At 33.1% G+C, this 26,460-nt stretch overlaps 1 protein-coding gene and 1 long non-coding RNA gene across 23 annotated transcripts in view; one reads left to right on the plus strand and one right to left on the minus strand.

Annotated features, from left to right (window-relative positions):
- The window catches only part of LOC126855291 (forkhead box protein P1-like), a 309,110-nt gene extending 282,977 nt beyond the window's left edge, over nucleotides 1–26,133 (plus strand). For 18 of the 22 annotated variants that reach the window (XM_050602783.1, XM_050602800.1, XM_050602782.1 and 15 more), the window contains 12 exons: nucleotides 913–1,162; nucleotides 2,796–2,900; nucleotides 3,018–3,192; nucleotides 4,728–4,914; nucleotides 6,118–6,415; nucleotides 7,280–7,348; nucleotides 9,048–9,124; nucleotides 9,690–9,791; nucleotides 14,983–15,158; nucleotides 19,039–19,114; nucleotides 19,468–19,577; nucleotides 20,149–26,133. In XM_050602783.1, coding sequence (XP_050458740.1) covers nucleotides 913–1,162; nucleotides 2,796–2,900; nucleotides 3,018–3,192; nucleotides 4,728–4,914; nucleotides 6,118–6,415; nucleotides 7,280–7,348; nucleotides 9,048–9,124; nucleotides 9,690–9,791; nucleotides 14,983–15,158; nucleotides 19,039–19,114; nucleotides 19,468–19,577; nucleotides 20,149–20,398 — 1,875 coding nt within the window. In that variant the 3' untranslated portion in view covers nucleotides 20,399–26,133. Of the gene's footprint in view, nucleotides 1–912; nucleotides 1,163–2,795; nucleotides 2,901–3,017; nucleotides 3,193–4,727; nucleotides 4,915–6,117; nucleotides 6,416–7,279; nucleotides 7,349–9,047; nucleotides 9,125–9,689; nucleotides 9,792–12,901; nucleotides 13,033–14,982; nucleotides 15,159–19,038; nucleotides 19,115–19,467; nucleotides 19,578–20,148 lie in introns of all 22 variants that reach the window. The other 4 variants (XM_050602786.1, XM_050602787.1, XM_050602784.1 and 1 more) reach the window with 4 other exon arrangements.
- LOC126855327 (uncharacterized) lies at nucleotides 10,643–14,918 on the minus strand. The gene is made up of 3 exons (XR_007688220.1): nucleotides 14,460–14,918; nucleotides 12,509–12,728; nucleotides 10,643–11,435 (listed from the first exon to the last, which is right to left on the minus strand). It is a non-coding gene; the product is annotated as an uncharacterized LOC126855327 (long non-coding RNA).
- Nucleotides 26,134–26,460: the final 327 nt, after the last annotated feature.

Consider the following 26,460-nt stretch of genomic DNA (forward strand, 5'->3'; position numbering starts at 1 on the left):
ATCCAATAAGCACTCGGATATTCTTTTTCAAAAATATCTACACACCCGACAACAAATATTTTTTATATCGCCCCATGTGCTTTAGTAGCAGAAACTATTCTTCAAAGAAGAAAATGTGTGAGACTTTGAGTTAGACATGTTTATTATATTTTGCTCAATAATTATCGAAAGATGAATTAATAAACCCATAAGGTTACTGTTTGTATAAAATTTGATTAACAAATTGGAACTTGCAAATTAAAAATTTACTTGGACATCTTTTTATTATCGTCAGAATTCATAATTACGGAAGAAAGGTGCATGAAATGTAAAACAAATGTGAAATATATATAAAAAAATCATACGTCGCTTAATATACGAAAGATGCTTATTAGCGAGAACGTGTTCTTGCGTTCATTAATCGTGCAGTTTATAGTAATATGATAAAAAGAGCGTGTACCTCGAAGTTTGTTTTAAAATATCCTCGAGGCGTACCAGAGACTGAGAAATGAAATAGGCGGAGGGGGTTGTTCTAGAGGATGAGGTAAGCAATTAAGCATCGCCATCAGCCGTTGCGTCTCGTTGTTTGTCTTCGAGGTGCCCATCAACTGCCCTCTATCTTCTTGGCCCCTTGGTGCCGCGAATTATCTGCGCCCGTGATTTATTCATCATTCCAAGACGCAAGTGCCGCCTTCGCCCTTTTTTCCTTTTCTTTCCTTATTCCGGCCAACTAATTTGGCTGAAGTGAAATGTTCACTTTCCTGACATTTAATAATAAACCGCCGACGATACCGTTTGATTCATAATTAATTGTTTCGATCTTTTAACCTTTGAGAATTTATATTCTATGAAAAATTTATATGACACTTGCTGTAATTAATATAATACTTTACAACGAGATATTTGGACAAAGCGGAATCTATTTTATTTCAGCATCAGCATCAACTTGCGGAACTCAATAAAAAACAATTGGAGCAAGGGATGCAGCAACTGCAAGAACAGTTGCAGCTGAATTTATTTCAGCAGACGCATTTATTGCAAACAGCAGACAAGAAGAAGGCATCGGCGCCTCTCCAACAACTAGCGATTCAACAGCAGCAGTTAATACAGCAATTACAAATAACACAGAGGCAATATTTGTTGCAACAAGGGCTGAGTCTTCAAGGCCACAATCCTTCTTCAGGTATTTATATACTGAAATTGAAATGCTTGATAAAGATTTTCGGATATTTAGTAGCCAAACAGATTTAAGTGTTACTAATATTAAAAGAGAATTTTGCAAATATATGAGATGATTTTACGAGAAAAATGTAATGTATTAAAAAATTTTTTTAATATTAATAAATATATTATATTATTTTATTATATCTTAATCAGTAGCTGTATTGAATAAAACTATAAGAAATAATATATATATATAATGCATTTAGAGCTAAAGTAAATTAATTTGTAATTTTTTTTTTTTACTATAAAGTTTCGTCTTTCTTAATAAAATTTTATGAACAGTTTATATATATGAAATGCAAAAAATTATTCTAAAGAGTTGATTTAAGATATTTTCTTATTTTCCAATTTAGGGAATTTACACACATTACGAAAACATAAACAACTTTGTTAGAAATAATATTTATTGATAATTTTTTTAATGTCTTGAACATACACTCATACCCAGCGTCAGTATATATGTCACAATCAATCATAAGGAAGGTGAGGTTTTTATTAATATATGCTCATGTGATGAAGAAATTATGCAAATGCATATATTTAGGTCGCGTATCGTTATCACGCTTTTATATATTCTAACACGGATGCATCGCACTGATAGAATTCGCGTAAGCATCACAAAGACCATCGGTCACATGTCCCAACAAAACACACGCATGTATTTGCAGCGACGTATAACACGCTACTGTAGGAGTCACGTGTGATCGGCAGCACGTGTGCAAAGACGAATTCGAAGGTAAGCTTTGATGTTGGAGGCATCTCCTTGGTTTAAACTAAAACGATCCTCTTTTCTATTAAATCCTTTTGTGCCTATACGCATCTCTCTATCTCTTCTTCCCCTCTTGATATCTTTCAATTCTCACTTCCTCTCTTTTGCTTCCACACATTCTCACTGTCTCCCCTTCTTGCTTTCCATTTCACCCTGGGCAAAGCTTTCTACGTAGAAGTGTTTCGATTACGTCGATTTACTCGCTTCGGCGATTTTTCTTTCTAACGCGTGTATATATATATATATATATATATATATATATATATATATATATACATTGTATATAAATAAAATGTAGAAAGGATTGTTTGTAAAATAGCAACTGTGATATATCACGGTTAATTTGAAAATTCGATAGTTCACGTGTGAAACAAACTTGCCCACCATCCTTGACTCTTATTCCATTTGATCACTTTGTCTCATTTCTGTTTTCTTTATCTCTCGAATATAACTATCTGTTCATTCAGTCTTACCATTCCATCTCGCATGTCCGGATTTTTATATTCCTCGTATGCCTCCTCGTCTGGCGCGTAGCTTCGTCTCTCATCCGCACGCATGTTTGCTTCACACGTGACTGCTTCGAGATACGCGCCAAACATCATTATAAATATTATTTTTATACTTGTTTAGATATCTATAATGTACGGCATTATTTAAATCAAATGCCGTAATCCGAGAAAGAATATTATTATATATTATATTTCTAAAAAATTAAATTTAATGATAGAAATATTTCCATGCAAATTAAAAAAAAAAAAACATTGATTAATCTTCTTGCTTAATCAGTTCTTCAAATAGTTTTTTTTTCTTAAATTTCAAACAGGTTTGCCACCAAATGATAATCTATCGTCATGGAAATCAGAGCCATCGGATACCCCGGAATCCCACCAAAATTCCAGCGTGCCGAAATCCAACTCCGGATTGAATGGTAAAACAATAAGTTTACGCTTCTCAGTTGGTCTCGATTTTCACACATTTTTGTACTCCAATTTCTCCTTGCTTATATGTTTTACTTTTGCGACGTTCGTTTGCCGAACTATCGCAGGCATTCTGAATTCGATAGCTTCGAGCCGGCGATCCGAGGTGAATGGCACAACGCCAATGGATGAGAAACCGTTGGACGCCTCCTGCAATGATAAAGTTCACCCCCTCTATGGCCATGGGGTTTGCAAGTGGCCAGGCTGTGAAGTAATTTGTGAAGACTATCAAGCATTCCTTAAGTGAGTTCTACTAACCAATTTTTTATATATGATCTGTTTTAATTGTATTTTTTCGACATTTAAAAATCACACACTGTTATATAAATATTTTGTAAATATCTGATGCAAATTTGATTTTTAATCTGACTACTTTGCAACAAATCTTTATCAGCGCAACATTAACACATTTCTCATTAACAAATAAATTCATAAAGAAATGTATCGTTATTTATATTTAAATCAGTGAAACGGAAACATTTATCATTTGTGTTGAATCAAATTAGAATGTTTTTGTCGTTCCTGATTTAATATATTTTAGCAAAGCAAGCTGTTTCCAAGCAAACAGGTAAATGCATGAAAGAAGCTCAGTGCTTCGAATATAAAAGATTGAAGAAACGGGCGGAATAAAGTCAGCAATTAAATTGGGAAGGATGGGGCAAAAAAAAAGTGTAGAAAAATCGCTCGCGTCAGCGTATCTCATTGACATCAGACGCTTTCGCCCATCGGCTTCGAGCCGCAACCGCAAGCTCCATCCGTAGCTCCATCCCGCCGAGGGATCTTTCGTAATCACGTAGTTCGTCGGTGCAAACTCCCTCAAACAAGCCGTTAGTTTAAAAAAAAAAACGCTAATTACCTTTGTCTCATTAATATTCACGACATTCGACCGCATCGTTATGCCCCTCAGTCTAATCCCTTTCTCCAGCCCCCCTCCCCTCCCCCCTCCCTCTCTCACCAGTTCGTCCGTTCAAGCTCCCTCGACCTTCCCGCATCTTCGTTCTTAACCGACCAACTCACTCCTCACCATTCTCCTCACCCTCGTCGATACAGCCGTCCGTTTCGTCGACGAAGAAGGATTACGGAAATTCTTAAATACGGAATCTTGTTGGCGGTGTTGGCACCCCCATCCCTTTCCCTACGACGCGGCGAAGCTTAATTTTCTGTCCTGCCATCTCCTGGGGCGGTGAGGGAACGGGTCCCTTGTGGCTGGAGAATGGAAGCGTTACGTGTCCGGGATTTTTCGTGGCTTTCTGACGGAAGAATTTGTTCGCAGCTCTTGCAAGATAATTGCGCGGCTATATCTTCATTGCTTTTCCATTTTCTCGATAAATATATAAGCTGCTATAAAAATATCATATAATTTTCAATCAAATATCCCAAAATTAAATCGTCTTAAAGATTATTCAAATTTTCATATACGCGACACGAGATGAGAGATAGATTACGCTAAAATATAATATAACTTGAAATAAAATATGTATTAAATATAAATGTAACGATACTTAATTTAATTAATTTATTTTAATTCAAATTTATATACGCTTTTATCGCGATCATGTCTCTTTTATCATTTAATCCAATTTAACAGAAAGATTGATAAATGATAAGAATGTTAAAATATGTATTGTGAGCATTTTATATTTGCTTTGTTAGTTCTTCTTTTGTATATACCTAGTATTGTGGTATTTATGATGATTGTCAATGTTATCAATTTTAAAAGCGCAACGTATTATGAATACTAACAATACGCTGTAATTGATTAGAAAAAAATTTTGCAGACACTTAAATACAGAGCACACGTTGGACGACCGATCGACAGCGCAAGCCAGGGTTCAGATGCAAGTAGTATCACAGCTAGAAATTCAATTGCAAAAAGAACGAGATCGATTAGGCGCTATGATGCATCATCTACATATGGCGAAACAGATGGCTTCTCCGGAACCACCAAAATCATCCGAATCATCGGTAAGTTTTACTATATAATTTTATAATCATAATTTAATATATTTTTCTCTTTTTAGAATTATTTATTACAACAATGAATAAATGTGCAATAATAACTAAAACACCAATTTCTTCTGCAACAATCTAAATTTTTAAGAAAACATATTTGAAATTGAAATATAATAGATTTGATAAATATTCAATGTCTTCGATTTATTATTAATTTTCAAAATTAATGCCGAATTAATTTTATTCCGAGTATTGCAAATAACTAAACGATTGTTAATAATTTCTAAATACTGCTGTTATATATTTTTATATACTTACATAATATTTTTAAGATTACATTAATTGTCATTGAGAGCTATAATAATCTTTTTATTTGTTTTATCGCGAATTTGTTTTATCACGAAAATCAATTATTATAACGTTATGATATTTAAAACAACACAAAGTTTTTGCTTAATTAAAGCCGCAATTATAATACACTTAAGAGTACGCTTTAGAATGGATATTGAAAGCCGAATCCGGAAAAACGATTCGGCTGCGACGCGTAAACTTTCTCGACTGTGGCACCACTACAAGATCGTAAAGCCGAATTTTCACGACAGACCAGCTCGTTGGAAGATTTTACGATCTCCTCGCGGGCCCGCTAACAACAACGCGAGTTTCAGTTTTAACGCGCCGCCGAGTCGAGTGCTAATTTATACATAAAGTTTGCATTAATAATTCATCGGAGCCGCGGTGATTTTATATCGCCTTAATTAAAACCCCTAACAAGTTGGGCAGTCGGAGAATACCAATATCGCATTAGCCCTCCGCCAGCGACAACGCCCGACGGTTTAATTATTTTAACGCGACTGTGTGAGTGATAGCGTTACGAGAAGATCGGATTCCTCGTACAGTTTATATACATCGTAAAGTTTGTACATCATTGTGATAATAAGATATTTGCATTGCACAACGCTTCAAATATGTATATTATCGTGAAATTAATGAAAACAAATTTTTAAAGATTTTATTCTTTTAATTAGAATGATTCTTAATTTAACGCCTATAATTGAACAAAAGGTCAAATTAGCTGCGACTCGCGAGTCATTATAATACTGAGGAGATATCTAATCGATATCTATGAACCCTTAAATCGATTAAAATTCATACACTGCTTATACTTACATTATCGCTCTTCCCTGCTTATTTTCCATTTTGTAAACTTTGTTTCAGACGGGCTCGAATTTACCAAAGTTGAATTTTTCCACTGCGCTGATGAGTCAGCCGCCACCTAACTTCGGGGTCTCTCAGGTATCACCGGTATCCATGTCCGCTCTGGTGTCCGCTGTGAGGTCACCCGGCGGTGGTCAACTACCCCCATCGGCTGGCGGTGCTCCGATACCGCCACTTCCGACCATACCTAACATGTCCGGTTTACCGCCGATGCCCAATATGCCCGGCAGCATGCCAAGCATGGCTGGTCCAATTAGACGGCGTATCAGCGACAAATCAGCTCTTTCTTTGGCAGGAGGTAAGGTCGTCTTTTCATCTCTTAATCTTCAACGATGTCGTCTAACAATAAGAGGTGAGATTAGAGATAGAGTCTGCGAATATTAGGGCTAATAGGGATCAGAATCGCATATTTTGCGTTACCAACATCAATTTTGTTGTACCAAAATCCATTTTGCAAAAGCTCTTCCATTTTATCTGTTTCAAGGAAAATGGTTGATTAAAAATTATCTCTCCTTATTAATGAGAAGATAAAATTTATATTTAAACACATAATTAGTATGCTTAAATATTAACACATAAAATATAGTACATTTTATTAGCCACTTATGATTAGTAATAAAGATTGACGTAAAGCTTTTAAGAAAAATATGAACTTTGAAAAAATAAGTTTCTCTAATATTTTATTGATCAAATTTTCAAATTTAACTAGGTAATATCCGGAGACATATATAATATCACACTTTTTTTTTGTCAAATAATGTTATTATTTAATATAATATATATTTACGAGGTATATTTATATATATACATATATTTATATATATATACATACAGTTATATTAATAAGAATTATTAATTAGAATTTAATGATATCAATATATTCTTAATTAAATGTTTTTTTTTTAAATATAACGTTTTGTTTATGGTTCATATTTTGTTTATTTATAGGTACGTATTATATGTATTACAGTCATATTATATACTACGTATAATATACACTGCAAATAATTTCTAGTTAAAATATTTTCGACGTAACCATTTTCCGAACATATAACTTTATATTTGAAATGCATACGATAAGACCTTGGAAGTGGATTAATATCGTCTCAAAGAAAGGTGAAATAAAAGAAATGACAATTCAGAAATTGAATACTATTCGTAGGACTGTATGACGAGGGCACTGTAAGGCGCAGAGTATCCGTCGATAGATCTGGATTAGATATTAACGAAGGTAACGATAACACAAGATCATACTCGGAGTGATGCGAGCTTCGAAATACCATCTCATGAAAAATTTTTCATTTATAATGTATAAAATTCTTATTAAATTATTAATAAGAGAAATTATATTATACTAAAACAAATTACTAAAAATACACTATATAAACATATGTTTAGCAAAGATTATATTGCTATGACATTTAAACATATTAATAAATATTATTAATTCGAAAAAAAAAACGTAAAAGATAAAAAGAAAAATACAATATTAAATGTTGAAAACATTTCTTAATTTGTCTAATTGTCTTTTGTGTAAATAATATAATTGTATGAGAAATGTACGAAATTTTTTTAATTCTACGTATAATAAATTCATTACATGAATTATCTACTTTTGGTATTTCAAAGTTCGTCGCAGATTCATTCTCACTCCGACGAAATAAAATGAAAAATACCGATCCTGTAGCAAGTGCTCTTTACGGTCCTCTCTTGATCTCGTGCCTTTTCCTGTCGTAAATTGTACCACACGCACAGATTACTTATGGTAGCGACTGTGTCACGTGATGCGACAGTGTTCGACACCTTGTTGGCCATGTAGGATGAGTATAGGTATAGAGAGAGATGCAAGGAATTTTATGCGATGAGAAAAATGAGATAAGATAAAAAATAAATTCTTACATCCGCCAGTTTGAACCTCTTTCTTATTGATGCTTTTGTTGTTTCCTTATTTCTTGTGCTGCCCGCCCTCCCCACCGTGTAGGGCTGCCCTACATGCTGGAGCGTGCTGGCCTTGACGTCCAACAAGGTACTGTCAACCTACTTTCCACGCTCCCTCTTTTGTAGCTTTAAGATTTTCTTGTGGAAAGATGTGTACCCTGCATGAGAGCTCACCTCTCTCCTTTATCTTCATCTTTGCATCTCCGTAGCATCGCATTTTTCTAATTTTGCTGATAATTTCTAAGACAATTGAAATTATGAATATTCCAAAATTCCATGCAAATATTTGGGACTAGATTGATTGATCATACTTTATAATTTTTTAATTGCTTTTTTTACGCGCGAAAAAGGCGATCCATATATTTATACCATTTTTATTTTTAGCAAATGTATGCACGTTTTATTATTGATGCAAATTTCAATACAAAAATAGAAATTAATATTATAATACACATTCAATTTACAATCGTCAACAAAATGATTGCATATTGAAAAAATTATGGGAAATTTTAATTTGGATTGCCTTTTTCTGACATTATGTAAAACTTTTTTTCTTATAAAAGCATGCTTTTATAAATATTTTTAAAATTCCGAAAATTATTATTATTTTATAAAAATTATCTTATGTCTTTCTTATTAACATCGATATACTTTACATATAATTTCAAATTGATTTGTGATAATTAGTTCAGATTTTCTCTAAAAATTTATTGCTAAAAAAATTTTAAATTGTATTAAAAAAGCAGTTTAGAGCAAGAAATAAATGATACATGCAGTTTAGTTTATTTGGCGTTTAAAAATGAGATTTTTATTATAATTTTATATGATCGGCACAACGGCTTTGTTTGTTTGTTGTGATTCCATGTTTCAATCTTTTTTCGTAAAGAAATAATCACGATATAATTATTGATAATAAGAATATTAAAGCTCTCCTTTACCACCAATTTTAATAATATATAGGGTAAATGAAATTTTATTGCATCCGGTTTCAGAAATTCAACGAAATAGGGAATTCTACAAGAATGCAGATGTCAGACCACCATTCACGTATGCATCCTTAATTCGGCAGGTGAGTGGCTAATAAAATTACCAAAGGATTCTCCGGATATCACATTTTCCCATCACATTGTATTAATCACATTGTATTAACATTGTATTAACATTATTGGAATTATTGCGGGATTTCCTATAACAATATAAAATATATGCACCATATTATATATCTCATTATTTCAGTAATTTCTTAAATACATTAAATACATTACAATTTTTTAAATACATTAAAAATTAATTTCCAGTTTTTTTATTGTAAACATAACATTCAATATTATTATAATTTAATAAGGTTTTAAAAATATTTTAAAACTCATTATGTTTTGTAATTATCTAAGTGCAATATAAAATATATTTTATTATTTATTGTATTTGATTTATCTTATATTTTATTTGAATTACAATATTTTTTTGAATTATTATATTACATCGGAATGCAAACGCGAAAATTTTATCGATGTAATGATATTGCATATAAAAAATTCCTTATTTGTAATTTTATTTAAATACCTTGATTGTGAAATTTACTTTCAATAGTAGTCGAAAAAGTTGATATAATTCTAATATTGCTCTTTTCATAGTCCATCATTGAATCTCCCGAGAAGCAGCTGACGCTCAATGAAATTTACAACTGGTTCCAAAATACATTCTGCTACTTCCGGCGCAACGCAGCAACGTGGAAGGTATATCTTATAATAATTTAATTACAATTGTCTTAAAATGAAAAAAAAGATAAGCAAATGAATAATAGCTTTTAATTTGATGATGAAGATATTCAAAATATATTTTTTATTTTTTTATTTTTATAGTTACTTATTTATACAAGATATAAAATATCTCAGTAAAAATTCTTTTTTTTTTTTTGTTTTTTGTAGCAATTTTAGTATATATTTTATATTATATTAAAAACACCGCGATATATATGTTAAATATAATCATTTAATAGCGATAAAATGGAAATAACTCTTCTTTAACTGGATGCATTTAATGTGAATCTACTTGTGCAAAGGGAGTCGCAAGAATAAAATAATTTGCATTTACGAACTGGTTAAGCTGAATGCGCTTAACTAGAAAGGGTATAAACTTTCGAAAATATCGGATAATTATATATATTGATTTGAATTAACAGGCTAAGTGACGTACCGGGCAGAGCAGTTGGTAATGATAGTTGTATTGCTTTCTTGAATAGGAAGAAGAACTGGTAACATATGAAATATGACATATTACGAGTTATTATGAGCCATCTATCATTATATTCTTTCTTATTTTTTTTTTGTCTAAACCACTCGATAACGCATCGCGTATTAAAATAACAGTATGCATTTAAATGAAGAATAAAAATTATTGCAATTATCGCATCAATAATATATATTTTTATAGGCATACATTGTCAATTTATTTCATTGATCGAAATAAATCTGCTGTTAATGCAATCTGAAAAAAAATGTATATAAAATATATAAAATGCTAGTGGAATTAATGTTTTTGTATCTATAAAAACTTATTAAATAATAGCAGAAATGTGTTTACTAAATCTCATGAATTGTTTAATTTTGATAGAAATGACATTTCTAATAATTATAGTGATGATAAATGTGTAATAATTTATTCAATCCAAAACATCGACTAAAACGTCGCGGATATAATCAAGATTCCACATCATTTTTCGGATAAACAACGGAATATAACGTGCCGATGGTTCATAATTAATTCGTAAGCCGACGTGACAATTCGCTTGTTGGCAAAGAATGTTTGCGCGCGTGCGTTTTTCTTTGCGTGTGTGCGCGTGAGTGCGCGTGAAAGTAATCAACGTTTGCCATGACGCTTCGCCTCGCATGGTTATGTGTACATGAAGACATAAAGACGCAAAAACAGGTTTACCAGGTGGAGAGCAGAGCAGAGTCTAGATCGAGATCTACACGCTGAAGACGACATCTTGGCGGCTAATACGTCAGCGGACAGTCCTGTTAATTTTATTCGGCCCTGCGGCATGAATAATTGTTGTCGTTGCCCCTAGATTTAGATGACTAGCTGTGCATTAACGATAAAGGAATGCCACAAATCGTATCTCTTTCGATTAATCATTTTGGTTCGTTATATCCTCTTGCGGGTTTCAACGTCGCAATCTCATTGCCAATTTCCTTTTGTGCTAACAGCGCTCATCATCATTGACATCAACATCATCGTCGTCATTGTTTTCATTGTTATTGCGGATATCGCGTTATAATTATTATTGATTATCGGTTAATTAGACTTTTTGTATTTATTGTATTATTGTTTTATGTCTGCCACACGCATTGCGGATTTCCGTCCTCGTTGGCTGCCATCTGAAAAAAATACCCGAGTCTTCTGAAATAATAAAACTAGTAGTGCTGATTTTGAATAATAGCCTTTAGATAGATAAATAAAAAGCAACTATTATACTTATGTAGTGATATGCATTGCTTATTTTATACTTATTATTTATACAATTGTATTATTTTTTTTATTTGCTTAGTGCTGCTATTTATATCTTGAGGAAGAAATTTTTTTTTTATAATATTATTACAAATATTTATTAAGTTGCATAATATTATTTCTGAAACAAGCTATATGCAATGCTATTCCGAAAAAAATAAAACGTATAGCAGAAGTTAAATTTGCCATGCAAATCGCAGTTTAAGGTGGCAGTTTTGCTTACATTCCTCAAGGATGCTGAGTGGTCATTGCATCCATCTTTGAAGACAAAAAAGAATTATTAAATTAATTTTTATATTACAAAAAAAATGAAAATAGAATATTATTCTCAAATAACCAATTGAACAATATAAATAAAAGCATCTTATAAGCAAAATAGAGAAACAGTTTTTAAAAAAATATTTCTTCTCTCTCTCTCTCTAATACATCTTATTACTTGAATATATAATATATGATAAAAGACATTTATATATAATTTATTTATACAAAACTGTTTATAAATATTATTTAAACATATTTCCGGTACATCTTCAAAGGTGGTTGTCATGAGTTCTTAAGAACAGCGTTGTCTTGAATAGATCTTCCTAAATCGACATCTATAAAGTTCTTTATTTGCAATTTAAAGGAGATAATATAAGATATTGAATATAGATCAAAATTATAAAATTGTCTCTTTCTGGAAAAAAAAAAAATAATTTTATTATTTCTTATTATACTTTTATCAATATCGTCTATAAATAAATTTTGACCAGTGAGATATTAAAAAATACGTATGTTGATATTTTTGTTGAGAACACAAAAATTTTATTTTTATTTTTATATATATTTTATTAATTTAATCTTTATTATATCTAATATAAATTTTTTGCGCACAGATATTAATACAATACGCAGAAAACATTAAAAGATTTATCTTAATCAAAATTCATCACGCATTACATACCCAAATAAAGTATGTATTTTGTGCTCGAGCACTCGACGAGATTATTCGCAACGCTGCTCGTTGACACCTTGGCACCTTGACAAATCATACGGCACACGCACAATACCGCACGTTCTCACTTAGCGACTCTGCCTCGCGTCTCAGTCTCACGATCATCATCCATCCTTGCCTCATCAGCATGGCCGGTCATCGTCACCCGATGTCGAGGACTCTCCATCACCTGTGTAACACACAAAGCCATCATACACGCATACGCGTTCCACGATCTGTCACGAACGGCCGTGATCCTTATATATCCCCTCTTCCCTTCCCCGTCGACCACCGGGGCCGTGATTGAGTTGGCTTCGTTCGTTTTTTGCGTTGCTTATTTAGTCTGTGTATTATTTTGTATAGAACGCAGTGCGACACAACCTGTCTCTCCACAAATGTTTCATGCGAGTCGAAAACGTGAAAGGGGCCGTATGGACGGTGGACGAAGTGGAGTTTTACAAGAGACGGCCGCAGCGCGCTTGCAGCACGACCGGGTACGTTGCCCCTCCCCATGCTCCATCGATCAGAAAAAAATATAATTACAACCGCGCTTTTTACTCTCTTTATATTCTCTCTCTTTCTCTTTCTATCTCTATTACACCAATATCTCTTATCACTTTTGGAGACCGACGGACTGAAACCCTCCCTTTCCTCGATCGAAGGAATAATTTCTTTCAGATTACAAATTTCCTCACGATTTCACTGTCTTCCACATCTCCCTTTTATATATCTATATTATTCTCTCTCTATCTTTTTCTGCCTTTTTACATATACTTATATATATATATATATATATATATATATATATATATATATATATATATGCTCACTTATTCGCTTTTACTCTTCTTATATTTATAGTTGTATCGCCAACCCTCAGCCCCTTATACTGCCCCCCATTTTTCTACAATTTTATATTATATTTATATAACTTTTTACATACTTTTTACATATTTTTATATCGATATTTATACATATACATATGTTTATATATATATATACATTAAGAGTATTTAATATTTTATCTTATATACATATAGCTCTTTTTATATATATATATGTGTATTTTTAATATATATCTGTTTTATATATATTATATATATATTTCTATATGCGATTTGAAGGTGGACGCACATTGAGTGCGTTTGTGGCCTTCGTATGTATGTATACGCACATACACGCACGTTCTCCTGTGCATTTCTCTCTTTTTCTCTTTTTTTAAACATAAGATATATTTAATCGCCTTATCACGATATTCTACGTCGTGTTCCCTGTTTTACATCTCTCTTCATAGTATATACTGTACCTGTTTGTACTTGATACGTGCGCATTCATACGTATTGATCTGTGTGTGTATAAACCTTTTTATACACCTAAACGCCATAATAATCTTTAATGTACATCGCTTATGTCGTCTGTCTGTTTGCTGCTAATATTCGTAGTTTCTCGAGGTGTCTTCTATAATGCTTCTATAATCAATAAATCATATATCATTTACTAAAATTATTTTTAGAATCGAACGTCAGTTTATTATAGCATTAATATGCTTATCATATTTCTGAATTTTGTTTTAATCGAATAGTGATAGATGACAAATCTATATTTTTGTAAATAAATTTATTTACGTTTATATACATTTTAATTAAGACTCGAGAAACTATTACTGTGTTTGAACCCGCGTGTGTGTGAATTTCTTACTTGCCCGTCGTCGTGTGATGGTAGTCGGCAGTCTGATGGGTGCGTGGATGTGCGTGAGAGTGCGTCGCCGATGAAAGAGCCGCAACAGATGAAAGGGAAAAAAAGAAAAAAAAAAAAAGATAGGAAGAGAATTTAGAGATGCTAATCTCGTTCTCGGATATGGGAATCCGTAGTATGTCGTGTGTGCTTTGATAACGAGCATGTGAGCTTTGCAGCGACTAACCCGATCGAGAACGGCAGGGCCAAGTATCTGGTCCAAGTCTAGTCTCGAAAGCCCGGAAGCCCGGAAGCGGAATTGCCCGGAACAGAGTGAGAACCGCAGTGTTGCACTTTGTCAGGTAGTGAGAGGAGCTGCCTTACTACATTTATTACTACGTCTCTGTTTTTATTTTCTTTAATTTATCCATCCCTTCTTTGCGAATCTGTGCTGCTGTTTGTTCTTTCTAAAAATCGACTCGAGATCATGCCGAGATCACTCACGTGTCCCGGCAACACGATAGAGCGATGGAGGTATCGGCGTTAATTGATGCGTCCAGGCACCGTCTGAAAACGACGGCAAGAGCGATAACCGGGGCACGGCTACGGCCCCCTTTCTGTTACGAAGGATAGTGAATGGCAATGGGGGTCGAGCGCAAATTTAAGAAAGAAAGAAAATGTGCGCGCAATCAACTGAAAAAAAAACCAGAAACCTTGTCTTTTTTACTCTCTTTTTCTCTATTTCTTGGTGGTCTTGTCTGTGTATACAGAACGCGATCCGCACCAATCTATCATTGCACAAGTGTTTTGTGCGCTATGAGGACGACTTTGGGTCATTCTGGATGGTGGACGACGCCGAGTTCGTAAAGCGGCGGCATCTGTCCCGCGGCCGCCCCAGGAAATATGACCCAACCCCATCACCCACTCCACCCCACCTCTCCGCACAGTAAGCACTACCACTTTTTAGAATTCTGCTGGCTGGCTGGCGCGACGTTCTGACCTTACCGCGGTACTTTTTTATGAACGCGGCGACCGAGACGTTTTCGCTTGGTCGTTGTCTACAAATTGAACCGCTAAATGGGCTTTCCTACCTGCTGCCTTTACAAGTCTTCACGAACATACTTAATAATAAAAATTGTGCCTGATTGCAGCTGTTACGATGATGTTTCGACTTACATATCTCTTGAAGCATAAAACAATCACAAAAAATTGTTCAAAAGTCGTAAAAAAAATCTTTGAAGTAGTAAATCTATTCCATTTTATCATCATTGCTAAATGAAAGAAGTTTTAGCATATATAATAAAAAAGAAACTACAATATAACGATACTTATAAAAAAATATCAAATTAAAATATTTTTAAAAAATATAAAATATTTTAATGCTTCAATATATACATATAAAATTTGTTTAATATTATTTTAATTTATAAAAATAGATATGTATGTTTTAGCTTAACATTAATATTACAAACATTAATATTAATATTAAATTAATATTACATTAGCATTATAAACATTAATATGTTTTTTTCTTCATAGTAACTTAAATTGTAACACTATTATTATTTTATTAATGCTTTATTAGGATAATTTCTTTAAGAAATGAGATCTTTATTTTTTAAATTATCTATGTATTATAATGTTAACAGCTGCAACGATAGATGTGATAATTAAATTTATATTTTCTTATATTAAATAGATTTTATATCATCAGAAACATTATATCAATAAATCTTTGTCTCTCTTTTATTTTGATAATAGAATTTTTTTATTTTTTTTAATTATATTATGATATTAATTAAAAAATACTTATTGCATCAAGGCAGCAGGAAGTAGCTCTGTGCAGTTTATCCAATCCCTCTAGAAATGATTTCCGCATTATGCCTGCCTCAAGCGCCTTTAAAGACCGATTCTTGAAAAAATTGAACTAGTATCATACCATTATTACCTTGCTCGTTTATTTGTCAAAAGTGTGCAATGTTGCCCTGATTTTCAATCACACATACGGACACATGTATGTCTATCCTTAATATAAACAGTTGTATAAAGTGCAAAAAATATATGAAAAATAAAATTGTAAACATAGTTTATTTTGCATATATAATTGTGTATGTATAGACTTTTTTATATAATAATATTTTTTTTTTTGTTATATGCAATTATTTTGTTATTGCAATTATTTTTGCGTTTTTTCAAAAAATTATTTAATTTATTTATTTAATTATTACTATTATTACTAGTATTGTATGTACTATTTTTAATGCAAATTAAATTTTCTATAAGACTGAGATTCGCAAAATCAACTGAAGCTAAAAATTTTTTTGTTTTGTCTCAAACTATTAAAATTAGCAGTTTTTTGCGGATTAACATTTAGAGACATAGAGATTGTAGACAGTAACACTTAAATTTTTATTGAGTTTTAAATGGGTTTGAAAACAAAAAAAAAATTTATTTATATAGCTTAGTAAAATAGTTGAGGTTGAAAATTTAAAAGAGAGATATTCAGTCAAACAAAGAATTAATTTTTAAAATGGCCAAAAAGTTCTAATTAAAAGAAAATATTTTATTTTATTTCTTGTGAACATCTTGTACACTTTTGCAAATGACGCTCAAGGTTCATAGGACATTCCCGTATACGTTACTAGTATTGTAGCCTAAAGATTCTTGCACTTCGTGATAGCTTGAATCCTGCACGGTCCTGCAGCACGCCAACATCAGGACGATTGGTCAGAGATGCGGGATCTCCAATGTATTAATAGCCGCTTGCATGGGTTACCATGGATCCTTAACATTTGTTTCCTGATGAAATCTAAAACTGTCCCGCCTAGTTTTGAAAACACTGCTTATAAATGTATGATGCTTAATGTGACGCTGTTTGTAATATCTCGTGTGAAAGTGATGTGTTTGTGCGGGCAAGCGTTTTTTTTTTTTTTTGTGTTGAAATTTTGCTCTTCCGTTTCCCTAATTTATTCGGTCCTCTCATAATAGCAGAGAATTACTTTTCTCTTCTTTTGTGAGCGTAGAACTGCCATGGCGTTAATAGACGCTTGTGATTTCTTACATCATTTTCTTTTATTGATTTCTACAAAATGTTTCGTAATAATATCCTGGCAAAGTTTTGTTTCTTCGATTTTTATCGATGCGATTTTCTTTGTAATCTATTGCAATTCTCAACTAACACGCTGCTTTAGAATTATATGTTAACGCTTATTAGATGCACGCCAAAATTTTTTCAATTTTAGCATTTAATTTGCTATAGCTACCTTATTAAAAGGCTTCTTTTATGTGATGGTTAATTGTAGGTCTGAAAATCTATGTGTTAGAAGGCTTGGGACGAAAACAATTTCAGCAAATATATAACTAAAATTAGAAAGAGACTCGAAGAAAGGTACTCTCTCAATTATAAAATATTCTTATATAAAATGTTTTAATAATTGAATATTAAATGTCAAATAGATAAAAAGATAAGACAAATATAGTTGAGAATTGCAAAATAGATTTTAGTATCTTACATCATGCTTCCGCAATGAGCGAATGGTTCTTGAGTGAATATATACACGTCAGAGCTACTCGCGCATGTGTAAATTGTGTATACTGTGTGTTATACAACTATATTCCTCGAGTGGAATTCTTCAATCTTCATCATTGCGATTCGTCTTGTATCACAGGTATTATATGGACTCAATAATCTCAGTATAATATTTAATAATAATAATTCTTCAAATATATTTACTGTTCATTTTTAATACTATTTAAAATTTTATATATCTATTCTTATTAAAAAAATCTCTTTTTAAATTCTCTCTCTCTCTCTCTCTCCCTTTCTCTCTCTTCTCTCTCTTTCTCTCTCTTTCTCTCTGTCTTTCTCTATCCAAAACTTTTCTCTTTTTTCTATCTCTATCCTCACGATCTCTTTTCTATCTATCTATTCAGCGCTTCATGTTACTTGATAAATGGTCACAGGAAAGATTTTTTCTTATCTTTTTCTTCGCATGCATTTTTAAATCTCTTGGAACAAGATCTCTGACGATATAAACTATACTATACGCTGGGTATATCTATCCAGTTATTTGATGGTAATTCACAAGGGACGCTATAAAGAAGATCTTCTTTTCACAAAACCATCAGGAAAGAAAAACCATGAGTCAATGGTTATTTAAAAATTGCATCAAGTATTCTTACTACATGATTTTGCAAGGTAACAAAAGTGAAAGGTAAGCACAGGTAACCTAGTGACCGTTTATAAGTATATTTGTTTCGAAATTAATATGATTCTAAATTAGAAATGAAAGAAGAGAAAAATTGATGCAAGTTAATATAATGTTATTTATGAAGTTTCGAAACGGGAGCGCTTTTTTAAACACTTTTTCTGTAATTTTTATCTAATCTCACTCAATCACCAACGAGTCGAACTGGTGGGCAAACGATACGAGACACTGGGTAAATAGGTAAGAGTTTTTCAACTCTATATTTTCGCTCTTTTTTGATCTCTCTTTTTGATATATATTTATATGTATACATTTTTCATATTTGTGATTCTCTTTGTCTCTCTTCTCTTCTACTTTACATCTTTTTCTCTCTTTCTCTATCTATCTCTCTCTCTCTTCTTCCTTTTTGTCTTTATACGTCTTATCTACGACTTCAGTACACGCACAGACACATAATCACTATATACAGCCTACTTTGATTCCTCTCTCTCTCTCTCTCTCTCAAATCCGTTTTAACATTGACACAATTAAAAAAACACATACGCGTTTCGTTTCAGGAAATACACTCATGGCTGAATTTCGAGTAGTATTAACATATTTTTCTCTGTCAATATCTAGGGGTGTCCCGTCAAAGAGTCCAACTCTAACGCACAGCCCTACCATGTACGGTGATGCGCTTAATGCCAATCTGCAGGTAACTATTAATAATTAATTTACGTGAAAATTCTCTCTCATACATTTTCACGGTTTGCCTTCTTAATTGAGTGAATTAAAAGGCATTATCGCGCGCACGTGACTAGATAAAGATAATATTGAGTAAAAAATATTGATTGGATGAGAAAAATATTGATTGATTTCACGAACTCTCGCATTCTATCAATTCTTTTTAATAAAAGTTTTGATAAACTGTATTAATTAAAAATGTTATTTTATTATATAAGTTGATATAATACATACATCACTAATTAATAATAAATATTATTAATATTTAAGTGATTATTATTTTGGATTAAATCGGTAATAACTAACCATCTAATGCAATTTGAGTATTTTCAGGCGCTCGGGGAGTCTAATATGGGATTTTTGAACAATCCAATGTGCACGTCGACAGCGACAAGTCCCGATAAAGAACATGTGTTACCTCATAATGATTTAATGTAAGTGACATTTCTACAAGTGCATCACTCGTTTATCTGTCTGTTTATAATATATTTTATCAAATGTTACAAAAAGTTGTTAGAATCTCCGTAAAGATTCTATCGCTTTATAAATATTTATATTCCTATATCTTTGACACATTATTTCAGCTTATCATCATATTGCCAAAATGTGTCTAGAATTTTTTATTTATTCAATCGTGCATTTTTATTCGCGGATATGTTTACAAATAGTTTGTACAATCCATCCTGTACGAGTCTATTTCCGCACGCGGTGCAGAAAATCGTGAAAAAGCCCTTTGTTTTTTATGACTCTTTCTCGAAACACAAACTATTCGTTGCAGCTTGACAAACCGCTTGAAAGCGTAACAATGAAACAATCCCGGAAAAGCAAAATCGTTATTCTCTCGTCAACGTGAACGGGAAAAACTTGTCGTTAAAAAAAATATCACTTTGTGTCGCGTCGCGCTTTATGAAATATATACGTCAATACTGGCACGCGGTTTTCCACTCGCAAGTTTTCCACTCATAAGCGTACACAACGCGTTCGCGCGTGTCGTCGATTCAACAGGTCGCCGCTGGATGAACCGGCCATGCACATAAAACAGGAGAGCCAGAGCCCGGAAGGAGGAAAGCACACGAGATTAATAAAGCGCGAGCTACCAGACGGTCCCATGGAGCAAGAGACGGAGGAGGATCAAACGGACGATAGAGAATACTCGGAGAGTCACGGCCACGATTCCGGTCAGGACGAGGACATTGCGGAGGACCTATCGATGGCGCCCGACATAATGATCCCGGAGGATCAGGTCGAGGCGTAGTATCATTTCGCCGCGACAACAAGCCAGTAGACACGAGATGTATACAAGGTGTCCCGTTTATTCGGTCATGAGAGGAGCATTCTATGGCCTCTTTGGCCAGAGTAAAGACGGTAGACAGAGGGAAAATGAACAGAGGGAAAGGATGGCAAGCGGAGAATAATGGAAGTAAAGGGTCGAAGAGGACGATGAAGGCCCCCCCAGGACCACCCACCCCCTCCACACTTCTCCTTCGTACGAATCCCCCTCAACGTATCATATCTGTACCGCGACGCCCCAATCGCGGCTTTAAGGTAACGAGAAGGAGCCAAGCGCGAATGCATCGAGAAAAAGACACTGAACGATGATGAAGGTGACGAGCGTATTGTCGGATGATGTAAGCGCGAAAATCTCGACGATATTCGGGGAGCGATCCTTCGATCCATATCTTTACTCAAGCAATTGCGAACAACGATGTATTTTATTTTCCTCTCAATCTTTTCCGTTCCGGAGCCGCGGTTATATCTCTAATAGACATATACATAAATATATGCATATACATATACATATATATATATATATATATCTCGTGTACATTGCATTAGAAATTAATGTGGCGACAATGGGGCACAGGTGGTGCCCTTGGGTCTTGTGGTCGGCGCGTTTTTATCGGCGAACGTCCCCGGGAAATATCCTTCGCCGGAGGAACCGATGTAGCCTTGCGATTATACATTTTGGCAATTATACGTGGCCGACATATGTGAATAAATAAAATTTGAATACAGCGGTCGGCGCCGCAACGTAACAAATCTTCAAACTTTTTTTTGCATTATATTACGCAAACACGCAATATAAATTTTTGTTAAATAATTGAAAAATTATTACACACATATGTTATATATGAAAAAGTTTCTTTACGTAATTGAGAAATTAACTACGCTATTTACATCGCATATATCATGTTTTTATATTTTAAAAAGTAAGATTGTTTTTATTTTGTTATATGAATGAATTATAATACTAATTAAAAAAAATAATTCAAAAATTTGAATGCGAAAGATGTTTGATGCGAGAGACAATGTGCTACGCTTGTTTATTCAAGCAGTCCAGATTCGAATTTTTCGATTAAAAAAAAAAAGAGAGAGAATCGCCAGGAAGCATCGCGCGGTTCCATCGGAGAAGTGAGTCGATCAGAGAGTCCGGCGGGATTGAATCTAGGAAATAAATCGATGAAGCCGTGGTGGTGGTGGTGGTGGGTACGTACGGGAGCGACTGAGTTTAGTCTTTAAGTTTAGGCGTTCGTTTTTGACGAACGAAGAGCAATGCTAGTACTGTTCTCGCGACTAAGCGGGTCCTACCGTCTCGAAGAGACCCAGTATCAGACAAGTTAATCTAAGAATCGCATCCGAGTGACGAGACCGGATGCGTCCCGGCGTACCCGTCCGCTACTGTTGGTAGCACTCTGTATAGTTCTAGCAAAGTTGATCGTAAGTAGTTTCGTATTCATTAAACGGTAATTAATACGCTCGAACACACAGAGACGGTCGAGATATTTGTAAATGAGCGCTACGATATGACACACACGCGCGCGCGACGATCTTTCAAATTACTTTCCGATCGAGCCGGTCAGGATCCGTGATGCAGAGCGATATAATAGATGAACGTAGCTCTGCGAGACGATCGAAGAATGTTACGAACGGGGACAAGTGGGAAGATCGCTAACGCGACGTTTTTATATTTACATACGCGTATTACGGTATGTTATACGGCAAATAAAATTTCACATTTTATGCAAACATTAGCAGTCTTTTTGTACGATGTATTTAACTTTGCCATTTCCATATATAAGGTATAAGATAGACTCAGCACCCCGTGGCGAGATGGTGCTTTTCAAGTTCCAATGCATTGAAAGCTAGTATTTCAATGTTTTGGATAATTGACATAAAATTTCGAACTGTTAGGTATTGTGCGCGTTCAAGAAGATTATATTAGAGTTATTAGCACTTCCTTCTGTGATACGTGACGAATATAGTAAGACCTCTATATTTAATTATATAAATATATATAATTAAGGGACTTATATATATACGTTACAAGTCGTTTTTGGTTGCTAAGTCTATTGTATATCAATATTATCGATCAATTACAGGCAATTAATATGTGCCATATGCTATTGAGATATGTATGAAAAAATACTACGTAAAAAAACGCTAAAGTATCACGTTAATGATCTCCCTACTTCTCTAAACATGAAGTCTATAAATAAAAGTACACTATGTATGCATATATACATATATTAATACGTATACGTATCGAAATTATAAGGAATTAGATGTCGATAATCCTCTCCATCAAACTTTTTTCCCATCCTCGTCCAATCCTAGTCCTACTATATACACACACACACACACACCACCCTCGAGGCCAGTAGATTTCTTCTAAAGAGTGCGTGGTCTCGGATCCCAGAAACAAGTATAGAAAGCGCACTCATATCGGTACTAATACTTTGAATTGTTAGAATCTACCAGTAACACGGACAAATTCAAATCTGTCTTGAAGCATCAGTGTATTTTTTTGGTCTCCGTATATGTTTAACGATAAATATTCGTCAAGCTTAGAAGCTGGTTTAGTTGCCATCGTAAAGCGCCTATATCATCTTTGCACACTGTGACTGATGGAGACGGAAAATATAATTGTGTATTTTATTAGATCATAACAAGACGGTTATGTGCAATTTGGAAAATTATTATTTGCACAATTTGGGAAAATAACGCAAAAATATATTTTGTGAATATTTAATTTCAAGTTAAATGGCGTAATTTTACTGCGTTGTAGAATATCGTGACAATTTCTTTTGGACACAAATTTGAAAGAGGATTTTATATATTTCCACGTTTACTTATTATCATAGTTATTCAATCTTAGTTTCCGTTGTAATTAATGAATATAATTTTATTAAACGTTATTATGTGTATGCGTACACAGCAATAGATATTGATATTTCAATGAAGATACAAATATATAGAGTCTAGGAGTTTATAAACTTTTACAGTGAATTTATCAAATTAATCAGCATTATCTAAATTAGCATTATCAGAAGAACAACGCATCCTGGACTATATATGCGAAAAATGTTTCTCATCATCAGTGTAAAATCTCTTTCTCTCTCTTATAAACTTCTATACTCTATGATATTTGCAAATATTTAATTTTATTACCTTAGATAAATTACCTTGTCTCTGTTTGTCGAGGTACACAGATGCCATTTCGAGGAAATAAACTATATTGCAGTGCGAATGTACAGATTAGTATTTCTGTAACAATCAAATAAAAATAAGAAGATTGCAATATTATTAATATAATACAAATATTGTGAGTTTTATATTTTTTAATCTTTTCGATATAAATCGATTAGACTTGTATAGTTCAAGTAATTTTTTTTTTTTCGTCAGCAATCTGCAATTTCTATTATTAAAATTTTTCACATTTGATATTCCTAATATACATAGAGCATCAAACAGCTTTATTCGGTTTATTGCAAACATTATTTTATCATCTTTAAGACTCTAAATATTAAGGAAACATTACATATTTATGTAAATCAAGCACTTGTATTTATATATCAAGGAAAACTGGTCATTTTTAATTCAAGTTGTTAATTCTTATCTTTTGAATTTTACATTTTAATTTATAAATATTTTCAATCACAATTCATATTATTAAATGTTATTATTTATCAATCAACGATTAAGTAAATATTATACAGAATTGCAAACAAGTCTTTTTAGTTTTCAAGTTACAATAATTTAAAATTTCGTCCCAGCTTTAATTAACAAAACATACATATCTGCGTTATGAGGCTTGACAAATTTGTCGCTGAATAATTTAAAACACAAAACTATTACATATATTTGTCTTGAATGTAAATCTGCAGGGTTAAGGAATAATTAAATCACATATGCGCGGATAAAAGGAAAGAAATAAAGAAGAAAACGCAAATGCGAGAAAGAATGGGAGTATGTACGTGAATGTGTGCATTTGTATGCAAGAATGCCATAATATATAGTTCGGTAGCAGCTCGTTTACCGATAAAACACGCGAGGTTTAATTTGGCCTCGCTTTCGCGTATGGTACTATTAATAATCTAAGTCTATATGTACTATAAATTAAGAAATTGATATACACACACACACACACACATACACACACACCTACACAATATAGAAGACTCCTTTGTAAATAATTAAACTTATCGAGGCATTAGGAATATGTTATTCATGGATGAATGAATGTGCCGATGTCGCGGCTTGTACGTGCGTATATATATATGTATGAATGTGTATGGATGTAATTGCATATGTGAATGCACGCGTAATATATTCCGTATCCCGTCTGCATTTAATTTCGACTCGAGATCACGAAGTTCTCCTCGGGAGATGAAAGACATTTTCTCGTTTTGCCGGGTGAACGTTCGTCACGTCGCGAGAAAGAGCGGACCTGTCAACCGGATAATTAGTTAATAATCGGTTAATTGATCGATCATGCCGCGTCGCGTGACGTGTCCTGGGCGAGCTCCGCGCAAACACGTAGCTGTTTCTGTATCTTTTGTATTATAGTGACAATGTTATACACAGATGCTTTATTACTAATGTTTTTTTTTTTTTTTTTGTTATGTTTGTTTGATGAGAGCAAATTGGATTTATTAGATTTACGCGGACATTGCGATCGATCATTTCGAGAAGCTTCGAGCGAATTGATTATTTCATTATTTTGCTTACACAATGCTCTAGGAATTATAGCCGTTAATCGTGCCGCGTAGGACTTTGCAAAATGCTCGAAAATAATTGTTGATAACGTACCCGATAAGCGATCAGGGTTCTTGATGCATTATCTGGACATTTATTGTTTTGCTCTGATAAAAGCGATGGCGGTTCTGTGCAATTATATCAGATAGAATAAAGCATCCGACATGAACTGTGCCAAATTGATGCGAACGTTTATTTAATAAATGAATCGAGATATAAACAGATAAAAATCATATTGAAAGACGAAAACTTTCCTGAAAGAAGTAAACTTTCTCAGATTCTTCATCTTTCGCTGGTGTAAAGCTGTGTAGTGAAATTCAGTATAACATGCCGACAAAATAAACATATAACGATTTATCATATTTTGTGAAATAAGTAATTGTTATATATACATTAATTAATGTCTGAATAACAATTTTATTGCACAGCTATGATTGAAACAGGCATGTTCGTGTATGACAAATTTCATCGCGTCCTATTCAACGTTCTCACGAATATGTGTACATAACACATCATAATAATTCTCATCAAATAAAGTATTCCCTTGCAAGGAAATCAAATGTGTTATAAGGATGTTCAAACGAATACGGTTTTAACATAAAAAAATGTACCTATAATCTGCCATCGAACAAATTTAGAAATGATTTCTTTAGCTTCTACATTTTCTAACTTTTTTTTTTTTGTTCTTTCCTTATAATTTGTAATAACATCTGTAAGAAAAAAAAGACAAAGAGGTTGTTATCGCAATTCGAGTTCTGACAACAAAATACACTTCACGAAAATAGACCGTATAATCGATCGAATAAAGAAGACCGCTGGCACAAGTTGAAAATTATTGCAAAATTTTCTAGAACATTTATTGTCTGAATTACTTTGTTAAGTATTTGTATGATAAGTTGTCTTGTAAAAATGTACCGATTTTACTAAGAAATTAAATGTGTTACTGAAAGAAAACCACAAGTTCTCTTCAACTATATTTTTATCAACCTCCGTTCTTTACGTCGAAAATGGTAATGACGGAGCATAGAAGTAGTCGCGATTAAAATTAATAATTGTAAGTACCAATAAATTATCATTTTCACCGTACTTTCTTTGTATAAGACTGATATCGTTTGTATAATGCTTGATAATCCCGTTAGACGTATCGAGATTTATATACGTAAATTAATGTATCTAGAGAATATATATGTCTATATATAGATTGCAGGAAACACTTATATCATACTGTAAATAGAGAATTTACGGAATCGCATTTTCTAGTTCGATATAAGCGTTAGTATT

This window comes from Cataglyphis hispanica, chromosome 15 (assembly GCF_021464435.1).
Source record: "Cataglyphis hispanica isolate Lineage 1 chromosome 15, ULB_Chis1_1.0, whole genome shotgun sequence".
Classification (NCBI taxonomy): domain Eukaryota; kingdom Metazoa; phylum Arthropoda; class Insecta; order Hymenoptera; family Formicidae; genus Cataglyphis; species Cataglyphis hispanica.